Below are 17,040 nucleotides of genomic sequence, written 5' to 3'. Positions count from 1 at the left end.
TTATTTGGCTAAAAGTACGGCACTACAAAGGGTGTAGGAGTCCAATTTTGTATTGTTTACACAGTTGTGAGAGACCTTACTTAATCACACAATTAGTCGATATACACTATATATACACAAGTATGTGGACACCCCTTCAAATGAGTGGATTGGCTATTTCAGCAACACCCGTTGCTTAAGGGTATAAAATTGAGCACACTGCCATGCAATCTCCATAGACAAACATTGCCAGTAGAATGGCCTTACTGAAAAGCTAAGTGACTTTCAACAGGACACCATCATTGGATGCCACCTTTCCAACAAGTCAGTTCGTCAAAATTATGCCCTGCTAGAGCTGCCCCAGTCAATTGTAAGTGCTGTTATTGGGAAGTGGAAACGTCTAGGAGCAACAACGGCTCAGTCGCGACGTGGTAGGCCACACAAGCTCACAGAACAGGACCGCCGAGTACTGAAGTGTGTAACGCGTAAAAATTGTCTATCCTCGGTTGAAACACTCACTCCTGAGTTCCAAACTGCCTCTGGAAGTATAACATTCTATTAGTTGCATATTTTGCAATTTATATGGCACAGCTGTCAGTTGTTTGGTCCTTAAATTAAATTGGTATATGTTTTTATTTATTACACTTTTCTTTAACCATTTCTTTAACCATATGTTCTTTAATACAGGGCCGAAATACAAATTCCTTACTTTTTTCCCCTTCTACTTGCCTCTTCCATTTTTTTGTGGTAATGCTGCAATTAATTGGTTGTAATTTTGGGTAGAGCAGACATTTCTATATGTCTGTGTTAGCTGCATGTGTGACATAACTGCACCAGTCCTATTTATGACATCATTCACAAAAATTATACATTTTTTAAAAATGTATTCGAAAAATTGTTTTTTTTATCAATTAGTATATTTGAATTTAACCACAATATTTGTTGTATTATTTGTTCTGTCTTTTCAGGTGGATTAAACTGAAATTGCAACCAACTTTCTAAGGCTTGTTTAAAAAATAAAGATATTTTGGAGATTATTTCCTTTTCAAACAATCGAAAGTGGGCCGGTGTAATCTGAATAAAGGGAAATGGGCCCTTCTTGAACATAGGATGAGACATTCGTACCAATTTACTAGAGAAGCAGTTTGGATTTAAGTATACATTTTGTAGGACTGATGCCTTTAGTGAGAGGTCTAATGCTTTAATATTTAATCATTTCTGCCCTCCGAATTCATATTCATTATATAAATAGGCCCTTTTAATTTTATCTGGCTTGCCTTTCCAAATAAAAATGAATATTTTATGTTCTTATCATTTAAAAAGCAGGTCTCCAGATGTAGGCAAAACCATAAGCAAATAGGTAAACTGTGATATGACTAAAGAGTTAATCAGGGTGATTTTTCCACAAATAGACAGGCATTTTCCTTTCCATGGTAGCAAGATCTTATCTATTTTTGTTACATTTCTATAAAAATGTATTGGAGTGAGATACTTTCTTTCTTTTGGGATTTGTATATCGAGTGTGTCCACATCTCCGTCAGACCATTTTATTGGTACACTACATGGTAATATAAAATTAGCATTTTTTCATAATTTGGTTTTAATCCAGAGAGAATAGCAAAAGTATCTAGATCCTCTATGAGGCTGTGGAGAGACTCTAATTGTGGTTTTAAAAGAAAACATGAATCATCAGCGTACAATGACACCTTGGTTTTTAAACCACAGATTTCTAATCCCTTAATATTATTGTTTGATCTAATCTTAACAGCTAACATTTCGATATGTCGATAGTGGACAACCTTGTTTTACTCCTATAGAGAGTTTAAAACTTTCTGAGATGTAGCCATTATTTACTATTTTACACCTAGGGTTACTATACATAACTTTAACCCATTTTATAAGAGATTCCCCAAAATTGAAATATTCTGTGCATTTATATATAAACTCCAGTCTTACTTTATCAAAAGCCTTTTCAAAATCAGCTATGAAAACCAGGCCTGGTGTCCCCGATATTTCATAGTATTCTATTGTTTCCAGTACTAGTCTTATATTATCTCCAATTCATTATCTACAGTTCATGTAAAAAACCTGTCTGATTAGGATGAATAATATCTGACAATATTTTTTAAATTCTATGCGCCAAGCATTTTGCTAGGATTTTTGCATCACAACACTGAAGTGTAAGAGGTCTCCAATTTTTTAAATGGACTGGATCTTTATTTTTACCACATGGGTCCTGTTTCAGTAATAATGATATCAGACCTTCTTGTTGCGTGTCTGATAATCTACCATCTATATATTCTTAAAGTACTTTACTTCCTCTTTCAAAATATAATTTGGTGAATTATGCGTGACTCCATCATTTGTAACAAGTTTTAATTTAAAAAAATTGGTAGCATTTCAAGATTGAAAAAGAATTTGGTGCATTTTTCCCCATATTCCATCCAGTTTGCCTTATTTTTATAATCTATAACACTGGATCTTTCTTGAATAAGTTCCTCCATTTCTTTTTTTCCCCCTCTAACTTATTCTGTGCCTCTATGGTACCGTTTTTATTGCTATCTAACTGTACTGTTAGTCCTTCAATTTCCTTTGTTAATATGGACTCTTTTGATCTAAATTGCTTTTGTTTTATTGATGAGTGCTGAATTGCATGGCCTCTAAAGGCACACTTAAACGTGTCCCATACAATAAGGGATCTGCTGTGCCTATGTTATGTCTGAAAAAGTATGTTATAAATTCTTCTGTCCTAGATCTAAGCAATTTATCATCTAGTAGGCTTTGATTAAATTTATAATATCCTCGCCCACGTGGAAATTCCGTAAGAGTAATATATATGCCAATTATGTGATGAGCCGACCGCATTCTGTCCCCTATCAACACTTTTTAAACTTTTGGTGCCAGAGAGAATGGCATAAGAAAGTAGTCAAGACGACTAGCTTGATTAAGCCTCCGCCATGCATATCTCACTAGGTCAGGGTATTTAAGTCTCCATTTATCCACTAATTCCAATATATCCATGACATTCATGATTTCCTTAAGTGCTTGAGGGTGATCTTTTGTTGTGTGATTTCCTTTCCGGTCCATAGAGGTATTTAAGACCATATTAAAATCTCCCACCATAATAATAGAGTCTAGTGTTGCTTGTAGAGTTGATAAATTCTTATATATATTTTCAAAGAAGCTTGGATCATCATTATTCGGACCATATAGGTTAATAAGCCATATCTGTTTATTGTCCAATAACATATTTAAAATAATCCATCTACCTTGATAATCTGTTTGGACAATTTGCACATTTGGTTCAAAATTACTGTTAATTAAAACCATCAACCCTTTTGAATTTCTTTGCCCATGGGAGAAATATATTTTGCCCCCCCAGTTCTTTTTCCACAAAACTTCATCTAAAATTGTTGAATGGGTTTCCTGTAAACAATAGATATTATATTCCTTCTCTTTTAGCCAGGTAAATACTGATCGTCTTTTCTTATTATCTGCGAGGCCATTACAATTGTAACTGGCTATACTTATTTCACCACTTAACATAATGAGACACAACTTTCAATTCTATTTATCAAAATATATGTTTGTAAACGTACCATTAAAAAGTAACATGATGATTGAGTGTCTATATAGCTGTACCATGATATTTGCATTGCTACTAAGTAAACCTCCAATTGGTCCCCACCATTCCACCTGCTAAAAGCCCTCCTCATCCCGAGCTGGGCCATCATCCCAATGCCCTGAACACCACCTCCGACCCCCCGCATCCCATAGCCCTGAACAGACTGGGATCCATCCTTCGAAAAGAGCACACAGTGCCATTTACCGAATTGAAGTAGATCAACTGCCAAATACATTTCCATCGCCCTCACCTCGATTTGTATTATATATAGCTGTGGATCATCCTCTATTGTACCTAACATCTTTTACTCCTTCGCAACAGTTGTGGGATACACACATACACCCACACACCCTCAACCCTTTCCCCCCACACAACCATAAACTCCCATTCTCAACAGTTGCACCATCCCAGAGCCCAACTCAAGAAAGGTCCTGATTTACAAATGCACTTACTGTTGCAGCTGCATGAGAAGACCTGCAAGACCGCGCAAAAGAAATGGGCAAAAATTTAGAGATTTTATTAATCATTGTCACATCCTAGATGATGGAGGTCAAATGTACACCTTTTCCTGAAACACCCACAATACAGGGTGGAATACGGTATTGACCGTATTCCCAAGCATCTCCATACAGTCAGACTTTTGATTTTGTGCCACCAGAGTCACAATAATATACCCCCTCTCTGAATGTCCGAGTGTGACCCCTCCCCATGGGTTACGGCAGCTAGTGTTGCCAGCACTGCCACTGCCTGGGTGGGGGCACCCCACTGGAATCCCCACCGGCTAGGTACACGGTCGTCAAGGTTCTCATTAGCAGCTTTGAGAATTTCCTTGTATAGTATGCTCTCCCTTTAGGGTTTGTCGAGAGCGATGGTTTTGTCGAGTGCGATGGGGAAGAACTTGACTGGCTTGCACAGAGCTCTGACCTCGGCCGGTTGTGATACAGCCTGGATTCGAACCAGGATGTCTGTCGTGACCCCTCAAGCACTGAGATGCAGTGCCTTAGACAGCTGCGCCACTCGGTGGCCCTAGTGGAAACCCTTCACAAAAGAGTGGAGGCTGTTATAGCAACAAAGAGGGGACCAACTCCATATCTAATGCCAATGATTTTGGAATGAGATCTTTGACGAGCCGGTGTCCACATACTTTTGATCATGTAGGGTATACTGTATACAGTGCCTTCAGAAAGTCTTCATACCCCTTGACTTATTCCACATTTTGTTGTGTTATAGCCTGTATTCAAAATGAATACACAATACTCAACATTTTTGCAAATGTATTGAAAATGAAATGCAGAAATATCTAATTTATATAAGTATTCACAGCCCTGAGTCAATACAATACATGTTAGAATCACCTGACAGCAATTATAGCTGTGAGTATTTCTGGGTAAGTCTCTAAGTGCTTTGAAAACCTGGATTGTACAATATTTAAAAAGCTCTGTCAAGTTGGTTGTTGATTATTGCTAGACAGCCATTTTCAAGTCTTGCCATAGATTTAAGAAACTGTAACTAGGCCACTCAGGAACCTTCAATTCCAGTATATATTTGGTCTTGCTTTTTAGGTTATTGTCCTGCTGGAAGGTGAATTTGTCTCTCAGTGTCTGTTGGAAGGCAGACTGAACCAGGTTTTCCTGTAGGATTTTTCTGTGCTTATCTCTGTTCCATTTATTTTTGTCCTTAAAAACTACCTAATCCTAGTGGTACTCAGTGATACGTTGTGTTGGATTTGCCCCAAGCTTTGTATTCAGGCCATTCAATGAATGTATTTGCCACATTTTTTGTGGTGTTACTTCAGTACTTTATTGCAAACAGGAAACATGTTTTTGAAAAAAAAATGATGCTCTTCAGGCTTCCTTCTTTTCACTCTGTCATTTAGGTTAATATTGTTAAGTAACTTCAATGTTGTTGTTTTAAAGTCCCCATTGGCCTCATGGTTAAATCCCTGAGCACTTTCGTTCCTCTCCGGCAACTAAGTTAAGAAGGACGCCTGTATCTTTGTAGTGACTGGGTGTATTGATACACCATCCAAAGTGTCATTATTAACTTCACCATGATCAAAGAGATATCCAATGTCTGCTTTTTTAAAATTTGTACCCATCTACCAATAGGTGCTCTTCTTTGCGATGCATTGGAAAACCTCCCTGGTCTTTGTGGTTGAATCTGTGTTTGAAATTCACTGCTCGACTGAGGGACCTGGTATGTGTGGGGTACAGAGATAAGTAGGTCATTTAAAAATCTTGTTAACACTATTATTGCACACAGAGTGAGTCCATGCAACTAATCATGTGACTTGTTTAGCACATAACAAAGAGGTTGAATACTTTTTGACTCAAGACATTTCAGTTATTCATTTTTAATTAATTTGTAAAAATTGCTAAAACATAATTACACTTTGACATTATGAGGTTGTGTGTAGGCCGGTGACACAAAATCTCAATTTAATCAATTTACAATTCAGGCTGTAAAAAAACAAAATGTGGGAAAAGTCAATGGGTGTGAATACTTTCTGAAGGCACTGTATACATGTTTTATCGTTCTTCTTGTCGAAGATAAAAGCTTTCTGTGGCCTAGAGGAGACAGGAGCCATGGTTTGTGTTCCAAATGGTACCCTATTCCCTATTTAGTGCAATCCTTTTGACTAGGGCCGATAAAACAAAAAATAATGCACTTTATAGGGAATAGGGTGCCATTTGGGACACAACCAAAGACATTGTTATGGTGCACTTATAACACCCATTTCTATCAACTCCACACTTGTGATGGAGTGAGGGAACACTTGATAATGGTTGTTAGTACAGGAGAAGTGCATCCTAACCTATGACCTATGTACTGCATGTACCTACTGTATGTGTGGTATGAGTCACATTTTGTGTTGCATTAGCTTTGACCTAGATACAATACGTACAGTCCACACTTTTAAAAGGCTGGCCTTAAAATGTACTTTATTTAAAACAAAATGTAAATTAATGTTTTGCTGAAACTCTTAGTGTTATCCTAGCCATCAGAAACCATAGCAGTGGTCCATTGTCTGCCTAGGATTATGTCTACCTTATTCAAAAAAAATTATGTTTGTAATTACACATTTCATTGTGAATAGGTTATCCACATTCATTTTGGCCAAACAAAAACAGAGCTCAGTTATTCACCCTGATAATTTTCTGCTGCCGCGTCGGCAACTCAAATGAGAGTGAGAAAACACAGGCACATAACACAAGAAAATAAACTGTACTGCTGAGAGTGCATCATCATTCAACTGAATTCCCCTCCTTTCGTGAAACTTTAGAAGTCATCTATCCATTTGGCTCCGGAGTGGCGCAGCGGTCTAAAGCACTGCATCTCAGTGCTAGAGGCGTCACTACAGACACCCTGGTTTGAATCTAGGCTGTATCACAACCGGCCGTGATTGGGAGTCACATTGGGCGGCGCACAATTGGCCCAGCGTCGTACAGGTCTGGCTGGTGTAGGCCCTCATTGTAAATAAGATTTTCTTCATTTATTATAATGTCTGTAGGAGCTAACCATTTTCGTGAACGGGGTGGTGTACCTAATACACTGTCCACCGAGTGTATATCTCTCTATTACACGTGGGAATACTTTGGAATAGATTTCCCAAATTAAAATCACTTGGAGATTTTTTTTCTTCAGAAAACTGGAGGGGGTGTTGGGGGGACACACAAATAAAATCACCGGCAGGCCGTCAGTTGGATAGCAGAAAACAAATAATTCAATCAACATTCATATCGGTTATAGATTATGGCAATATCTTCTATATGAAGGCAGATGCCACTATAGTGAAGCCATTGGACGCAGTTTATCATAGCGAAAGGTTCAGTACACATCACTGCATTCTGTATCAGAAAGTCTTGTAGATCGATGCATTGCACTCTTTTTGTTTATAAAGCCCTCTTGCACAACCTCTGCCGTACCTTACTTCATTGTTAACATACGGACGTACGAGCTACCAGACGTGGTCTCAGAGATGGCTAACTCTGGAGATCCCTTCAATCTCCACTGAGTTAGGTAAATCTGCTTTTAGTTTTTGCACCTTACTTATGGAATAATCTCCCAAACTCTCAAAAATGTGATGATTTGTGCCTCTAGGGCAATTCAGATGGTAGATCTGAAGAATGTGTTTGTTTGCTCATCTCTAAAAGAGACCTTGATTAAATAAAAAATGTAATGAACAAAAGGTGAATAAGCTATTTGGATAATGAGAAAAGCCAATTGCCAGTTTTCCCCAAAAGGCTCCAGGATTAGCTCGAGATGGGTGGGTTTTTTATTTTGTATGTTGTGCCCTGAGGCCATCCGATGAATTCAAACGTTTTTTGCTAACCAGCCATTGGAGAGAAGTCGAGTGTGGATTATTTTCGAGCCCTGGGAGCCTGTTAATGGCAGCATGGTCATCGTCCGGTCTCCTGTGTGTATGTTTTGGCTCAAGTGACTTATATATCACACACACACAAGACGGACAGAAAGACAGACGCATAGACAGATGCATGCATGCCATCCCACTTGCCTGTATTTCCATCTGTCATGACACAAAATGATTGGTGTGACAGTCAAATGGTCTCTTGTTGTTTGCAGGTGGAGTCTCCACTCGCCGTGGAGGCCATGTTGGGAGAGACGCTGTTTTCCGTCACCGACGAAAAAGTCTCCATCTTGGAACTTCGCGTCCATGCTATCTCCGGACTTGCTCTGTCAATACAGCCCAGCCCTGGCAACAGTCACACTATGGTTGCCAAGGCAACTGGCCTGCAGACACTTACTGCACCAAAGCAGGTACTATACTAATATATTAATAGATAAGATGATACGTGTGGATATCATTAAGTTTATGTGTGGATGTCAGTAAGTATATGTTTATATACATAAGCCACCTGTCATCATATTGCTTGGTACTCAGGTGAGTATAGGTGAGTTTATTTTCACCAAGGTACATATTCAGCTTCACGTCTTTTGATGATGTTAATAGAACACCACAGCAACTGCCTGACTCATAGAACCAAAAGCTCTTATTCAATGTACAGACCCACTTTTTTTTGGCCTTCAAAGATACTCAATGACAGAAGACATTGTAAGGTCAAAATGATAAACATTGTCAAATTAGCTGCCTAAAATTACAGGAGGCATTGCCATGGTAAGTGTCTGACTGTGCCAGGACATGACTTCACACAACTTTGGAGGAAGGTCACTCCAGCGAACATAACACTACTGTAGCAATTTCTCTCTATATATAGTACCTCTTTACATTGAAAGCCATTTAAACCATATTTTAACGAATTGGTGTCAAGAGGACATTATTTTCATTCATATTTATTTTCTCAAAGTATTTCAGCTTGAGCACCGCCATTATTTGGAGTGGGTTGTACAGCGGGTCTTTATGAATGTTCCTTAGTGAACTACTATATTATATATCATATATGCAAATCATACATCGTACATGCGTGTCGGGATAGTAAGTTTGTCAACCACAGTTATAGCCTTGACTTTCGCCTCATGTCGTTCTACGTCCTGATGAAGACCATTGTATAGATAAGTTCAAGGAAAACAACTAATGGATGTACAGTTTATTAAACTAAGCATACAGTACTGAGTACAGTACATAACGTAATTTGCCTATTTAAAGCGAAGGAAATGTATATGCTAGCCGTTACATACAGATATCAAATCAAATGTTATTTGTCACATGCTTCGTAAACAACAAGTGTAGACTAACAGTGAAGTGCTGACTTAAGGGCACTTCCCAACAATCCAGAGAGAAAAATAGAAAAATAATAGCAAGACAATAACACGAGGAATACATACGCAATGAATAACGATAACTTGGCTATATACACGGGTTACCCAGTACCTAATCGATGTGCAGGGGTAAAAGGTAATTGAGGTACAGTACCAGTCAAAAGTTTGGACACACCTACTCATTAAAGGGTTTTTCTTTATTTTTACTATTTTCTACGTTGTAGAATATTAGTGAAGGCATCAAAACTATGAAATAACACATAGAATCATGTAGTAACCAAAAAAGTTTTGAACAAATCAAAATATATTTGATATTTGAGATTCTTCAAATAGCCAACCTTTGCCTTGATGACAGCTTTGCACACTCTTGGCATTCTCTCAACCAGCTTCAGCTGGAATGCTTTTCCAACAGTCTTGAAGTAGTTCCCACATATGCTGAGCACTTGTTGGCTGCTTTTCCTTCACTCTGCAGTCAAACTCATCCCGAACCATCTCAATTGGGTTGAGGTCAGGAGATTGTGGAGGCCAGGTCATCTTATGCAGCACTCTATCACTCTCCTTCTTGGTCAAATAGCCTGTACACAGCCTGGAGCTGCAGAAGGCTGTGGTAGCTTTGCTGGTTAAGTGTACCTTGAATTCTAAATAAATCACAGACAGTGTCACCAGCAAAGCACCACCACACCATCAAACCTCCTCCTCCATGCTTCACGGTGGTAACCACACATGTGGAGATCATCCGTTCACCTACTCTGTGTCTCACGAAGACACAGCGGTTGGAACCAAAAATCTCAAATTTGGTCTCATCAGACCAAAAGGACAGATTTCCGTCGGTTGCTCATGTTTCTTGGCCCAAGCCAAGTCTCTTCTTCTTATTGGTGTCCTTTTAGTAGTGGTTTCTTTGCAGCAATTCGACCATGACTCCTCCAAACAGTTGATGTTGAGATGTGTCTGTTACTTGAACTCTGTGAAGCATTCATTTGGGCTGGTAACTCTAGTGAACTTATCCTCTGCAGCAGAGGTAACTCTGGGTCTTTGTTTCCTGTGGCGGTCATCATGAGAGCCAGTTTCATTATAGGCACTTGATGAAACTTTCAGAGTTCTTCAAATGTTCCATATTGACTAACCTTCATGTCTTAAAGTAATGATGGACTGTTGTTTGTCTTTCCTTATTTGACCTGTTCTTGCCATAAAATGGGCTTGGTATTTTACAAAATAGGACTATCTTCTGTATACCACCCCTACCTTGTCACAACACAACTGATTGGCTCAAACGCATTAACCTGTCTAGGACTGCGGAACCCCGTTCCGCAAGCGGAACCCCCCCCCCCCCCCCCCGCAACAGCCAGTTAAAGTGCAGGGCGACAAATTCAAAACAACAAAAATCTAATTTAAATTCCTCAAGCATACAAGTATTTTACACCATTTTAAAGATAAAATTCTCGTTAATCCAGCCACAGTGTCTGATTTCAAAAATTATTTACAGCGAAAGAACCACAAATGATTGTTAGGTCACCATCAAGCCACAGAAAAACACAGCCATTATTTCCAGCCAAAGAGAAGAGTCACAAAAGGCAGAAATAGAGATAAAATGAATCACTAACCTTTGATGATCTTCATCAGATGGCACTCATAGGACTTTATGTTACACAATACCATTTTGTTTGATGAAGTTCATATTTATATAAATTGGCAGTTACGTTCAGTAGTTCTAAAACATGCGGTGATATTGCAGATAGCTACATCAATTTACAGAAATACTCATAATAAACATTGATAAAGATACGACTATTATACATAAACTTCTCCTTAACTTCTAGTGACACCCCATCCCGTGAACGGGACCGTTGTCATCATCTGATACTAATTAACATAACGCAACGGACATAAATATTATTAGAAAATATTTCTATTCATGACAATCACAAGTGAAATATATTGAGACACAGCTTAGGCTTTTGTTAATCAACCTGTCATCTCAGATTTTCAAAATATGCTTTACAGCCAAAGCTAGACAAGCATTTGTGTAAGTTTATCGATAGCCTAGCATAGCATTTTGTCCAGCTAGCAGCAGGAAACTTGGTCACGGAAATCAGAAAAGCAATCAAATTAAATAATTTACCTTTGATGAGCTTCGGATGTTTTCACTCACGAGACTCCCAGTTAGATAGCAAATGTTCCTTTTTTCCAAAAATATTATTTTTGTAGGCGAAATAGCTCCGTTTGTTCTTCACGTTTGGCTGAGAAATCGCCCAGGAAATCGCAGTCACGAAAACGGCAAAACATATTCCAAATTAGTGCCATAATATCGACAGAAACATGGCAAACGTTGTTTATAATCAATCCTCAAGGTGTTTTTCAAATATCTATTCGATAATATATCCATCGGGACAATTCGTTTTTCAGTAGGACCGATTGGAGTAATGGCTACCTCTGTATTTTACGCGAGAATCTCTCTGGGAGCATCAGGTGACCACTTGCGCAATGTAGCCGCCAAGGGTATTCTTCAACATAAATGCGTAAAACTAGGTCACAATGCTGTAGACACCTTCGGGAATACGGAGAAAGAGTAATCTGGTTGATAGCGCTTTCAAAACATGAGGCACTTCCGGATTGGATTTTTCTCAGGCTTTCGCCTGCAACATCAGTTCTGTTATACTCACAGACAATATTTTTACAGTTTTGGAAACGTTAGAATGTTTTCTATCCTAAGCTGTCAATTATATGCATATTCTAGCATCTTGTCCTGACAAAATATCCCATTTATTACGGGAAAGCTTTTTTTTTTCAAAAATGAAAATACTGCCCCCTAGTCACAAAAGGTTAATGCAACTGCTGTGTCAGATTTCAAAAAAACTTTACGGAGAAAGCAAACCATGCAATAATCTGAGTACAACCTTTAGGCAACAAAGCAGCCAAAAAGATACCCGCCATATTGGGTAGTCAACATTACTCAGAAATAGCATTTTAAATATTCACTTACATTTGATGATCTTCATCAGAATGCACTCCCAGGAATCCCAGTTCCACGATAAATGTTTGATTTGTTCGATAATGTCCATCAGTTATGTTCAAATATCTTCTTTTGTTAGGGCGTTTGGTAAACAAATCCAAAAGCGCGTTCAGGTCGTGCCGAACGTCGGACGAAAAGTTCAAAAAGCTCCGTTACAGCCCGTAGAAACATGGCAACTTAAGTATGGAATCAATCTTTACAATGTTTTTAACATAAAAACTTCATTAATGTTCCAACCGGACAATTCCTTTGTCTGTACAAATGAAGTGGAACCTTTCACGTGAGCGCGCCAGACCGAGGCTGTGGCACTCTGCCAGACCACTCACTCAAAGAGCCCTTTTGAGCCCCTCCTTTGGAGTAGAAACCTCAAAATAGGTTCTAAATACTGTTGACATCTAGTGGAAGCCTTGGGAAGTGAAACATAACTAATATCACCCTGTATCTTCAATGGGGGCTGAGTTGAAAAACTACAAACCAAGCTGCCTGCAACTACAAACTAACTACAAACTACAAAATCCAACCAGGAAGTGTGAAATCTAAGGTTTTTGCCTGCCATATGAGTTCTGTTATATTAACAGACATCATTCAAACAGTTTTAGAAACTGTTTTCTATCCAAATGTACTAATTATATGCATATTCTAGCTTTTACGGCTGAGTTGCAGGCAGCTTAATTTGGTCACATTTTTCATCCAAGCTACCCAATACTGCCCCAAAGAAGTTAAGAAGGAAAGAAATTCCACAAATTAACTTTTAACATGGCACACCTGTTAATTTAAATGCATTCTAGGTGACTACCTCAGGAAGCTGGTTGAGAGAATGCCACGGGTGTGCAAAGCCGTCAAGGCAAAGGGTGGCTACTTTGAAGAATCTAAAATATTATATTTTGATTTGGGATTTTCTCCCATTCTTCTATGCAGATCCTCTCAAGCTCTATAAGGTTGGATGGGAAGCGTTGATGCCAGCTATTTTCAGGTATTTCCTGAGATGTTCGATTGGGTTCATGTCCAGGCTCTGGCTGGGCCACTCAAGGACATTCAAAGACTCGTCCTGAAGCCACTCCTGCGTTATCTTGGCTGTGCGCTTAGGGTCGTTGTCCTGTTAGACTGGGGCGAAGGTTCACCTTCCGAGGTCCTGATCACTCTGGAGCAGGTTTTCATCCATAATCTCTCTGTACTATGTTCCGTTCATCTTTGCCTCGATTCTGACTATTCTCCCAGTTCCTGCCGCTGAAAAACATCCCCACATCATGATGCTACCACCACCATGCTTTACCGTAGGGATGGTACCAGGTTTCCTCCAGCCGTGACACCTGGCATTCAGGCCAAAGAGTTTAATGTTGGTTTCATCAGACCAGAGAATCTTGTTTCTCGTGGTCTGAGACTTTAGGTGCCTGATTTAGGTGCCTTTAGGTGCATGATTGGTGGAGTGCTACAGAGATGGTTGTCCTTCTGGAATGTTCTCCCATCTCCACAGAGGAACTCTAGAGCTCTGTCAGATTGACCATTGGGTTCTTGTTCACCTCCTTGACAAAGGCCCTACTCCCCCGATTGTTTAGTTTGGTCGGGCGGCCAGCTCTAGGAAGAGTGTTGGTGGTACCAAACGTCTTCCATTTAAGAATGATGGAGGCCACTGTGTTCTTGGTGACCTTCAATGCTGCAGACATTTTTTGGTACTCTTCCCCAGATCGGTGCCTCTACAGACAATTCCTTCGAACACATGGCTGGTTCGAACTCATGGCTCTGACATGCACTGTCAACTGTGGGACCTTGTATAGACGTGTGTGCATTTCCAAATCATGTCCAATCAATTCAATTTGGCCACTGGTGGACAATCAAGTTGTAGAAACATCTCAAGGATAATCAATGGAAACAGTTTGCACCGGAGCTCAATTTCGAGTCTCAAAGCAAAGGGTCTTAATACTTATCTAATTAAGGTATTTCTGTTTTGTTTTTTATATACATTTGCAAACATTTCTAAAAACCTGGTTTTGGCTTGTATTGTGTGTAGATTGCTGATCAGATTTTTTAAAATAATAATACTTTTAGATTAAGGCTGTAACGTGACAGTGTGTAAAAGGTCAAGGAGTCTGAATATTTTCTGAAGGCACTATATGTACATAAAGGTAGGGGTGAAGTGATGAGGCAACAGGATAGATAATAAGCAGTAGCAGCAGCGTATGTGATGAGTCAAAATAGTTAGTTCAAACAGGGCTCAATGCAAATAGTCCGGGTAGCTATTTGGTTAACTATTTAGCAGTCTTATGGCTTGGGGTTAGAAGCTGTTCAGAGTCCTGTTATTTCCAGACTCTTTGCTTCCGCTTACCATCAGGTAGCAGACAGAACAGTCTATGGCAAGGTTTTAGGGCCTTCCTCTGACACCGCCTCGTACAGAGATTCTGAATAGCAGTGAGTTCGGCCCCAGTGATGTACTGGGCTGTACGCACTACCCTCTGTAGTGCCTTGCGATCGGATGGCCGCAAGCCGTGATACCAAGCCGTGATGCAGCCAGTCATGATGCTCTCAATGGTGCAGCTGTATAACTTTAAGATCTGAGGGGGAAGAGGTATTGTCTTGCCATCCCAGCTGTGTTGGTGTGTGTGGATCATGTAAATTCCTTAGTGATGGGACACTGAGGAGCTCCTTTGTCTTGCTGATATTGAGTTTGTCCTGGCGTCACTGACTTAATCCTTATAGGCTGTCTTATCGTCGTCGTAGTAAGCAAATGTAATAAGGGTGTTGGAGTCGTGCATGGCCACACAGTCGTGGGTGAATAGGGAGTACAGGAGGAGACTAAACACACACCCTTCAGGGGCCCCTGTGTTGAGGGTCAGCATGGCGGATTTGTTGTCTACCCTCACCACCTGGGGGTGGCCCGTCAGGAAGTCCAGGCTCCAGTTGCATAGGGAGGTGTTCAGTCCCAGGGTTCTGAGCTTAGTGATACTTACATACATTCTCACATAGGTGTTCCTCTTGTCCAGGTGGAAGAGGTCAGCGGACTGGATGTGCAATAGAGATTTATAGAGATTTGAGATTGTGTCATCTGTGGATCTGTTTGGGCGGTATGCTAATTGGACTGGGTCCAGGGTGTCTGGGATGATGGTGTTGATGTGAGCCAAAGCATTTCTTGGCTACAGATGTGACTGCAACGATACAATAGTAATTTAGACAGGTTACCTTGGCATTCTTGGGCACAGGGACTATGGTGGTCAGCTTGAAACATGTAGATGTTACAGATAGGGTCAGGGAGAGGTTGAAAATGTCAGTGAAGACACTTGCCAGCTGATCAGCGCATGCTCAAAGTATGCATCCTGGTAAGAGAGTGAGATCACACAGTCATCCGGAACAGCTGGTGCAGTCATGCATGGTTCAGTGTTGCTTGCCTCAAAGCGAGCATAGAAGGCATGCAGTTCATCTGGTAGGCTCGCGACTGGGTTTCCCTTTGTTAACTGTGGTAGTTTGCTAGCTCTGCCATATCCGACGAACATCGGAGCCGGCGTAGTAGTATTCGATCTTAGTACTGTGTTGATGCTTTGCCTGTTTGAAGTTCGTCAGAGGTTGTAGCGGAATTTCTTATAAGCGTCTGGATTAGTGTCCCGTTCCTTGAAAGCGGCAAAAGCGTAAGACGAAAGCAGTTGCTTATGGAGACTGACATCTTAACTGACACAAGTTGTTTTGATACCTTGATTTAACGCATGGGTGTCTTTCTTAAGAGTGTCTATAGCTGGCAAAGCAACTCCTGTTGAAGTGTCTTTCTTACCTGCATAACACATTGATTTCCATAGGGAAACATTCTCTCTAATTGGTCTTACTGTTTATAACACTGCATCCAGTCCGCTTATATTATCCTGGAATTGATTTTTAAAAAGTTACAAGGAACAACTGTGGGGAAGCAGCACACATCCACAAGACGGACTGTTGACGCTCGCACTGCTCATTAACCTATTTGCCTTAATGCTGTGCTGAGCCCAAACAACCCCCCTAGATACGGGAGTGGGGGAAAAAATTTTGATTTATTACAAAAATCTCCCAGGGAATGTCACATCATACAAGCAAAAATAAATGTTGTTTAATAAGAGGCAGAGGAATGCGGTCTTATTTCCATCGTGTTTGAGCCTGGCAACGATGGCAACTGGGGACTTTGGTTTCTCTAATCCTCACAAAGAAATAATTGGCCACAAGTCCACCTTATCCTGAGAAGCTGGATCACACTGTGTTTTCCGCACTTAGGCCGTGTTCATTCATATTCCCCATGACGAGAGAACACAGCCAGGTTTCAATGGCTAGGCAATTGGGGGACAATGGCTATTGTTTCTCTACCAACTCTCTCTTTGCTCTGACCAAAAAACCTCTACCATCAGGCCCTGGCATTAAATTACAATTTATCTCGCCTTTCGCTGCTTGGCACCTTAAAATGTAATTAGGGTAAAGTATTGTCCTAAATTGCTATCTGGGCCTGGGCCATAAAAGGCAGTCAGTCCCTCTGCCAGTGGAACTCTCAGAGGGGTTCTCAGGCTATTTCACATCATTTGAATCTGTTTCACAGGAAAATCCTCCACCACTGTGTCTGCTAAACATCCCCTCTTTTACTCTATAAATGAATGAGCCATAAACTAAACTCAGCAAAAAAAGAAACACCCCTTTTTTAGGACCCTGTCTTTCAAAGATAATTTGTAAAAATCCAAATAAT

At 40.1% G+C, this 17,040-nt stretch overlaps 1 protein-coding gene across 3 annotated transcripts in view; it reads left to right on the top strand.

Moving 5' to 3' along the window:
* Positions 1-17,040, top strand: part of LOC139420760 (transmembrane protein 132E-like) — a 367,970-nt gene that overhangs the window by 335,808 nt on the left and 15,122 nt on the right. For all 3 annotated transcript variants that reach the window (XM_071170969.1, XM_071170970.1, XM_071170968.1), the window contains exon 8: positions 8,189-8,383. In XM_071170969.1, coding sequence (XP_071027070.1) covers positions 8,189-8,383 — 195 coding nt within the window. The remainder of the gene's footprint in view (positions 1-8,188; positions 8,384-17,040) is intronic.

The sequence above is a fragment of the Oncorhynchus clarkii genome, chromosome 12, assembly GCF_045791955.1.
Source record: "Oncorhynchus clarkii lewisi isolate Uvic-CL-2024 chromosome 12, UVic_Ocla_1.0, whole genome shotgun sequence".
Classification (NCBI taxonomy): Eukaryota; Metazoa; Chordata; class Actinopteri; order Salmoniformes; family Salmonidae; genus Oncorhynchus; species Oncorhynchus clarkii.
This window is presented reverse-complemented; position numbering and strand designations above follow the sequence as displayed.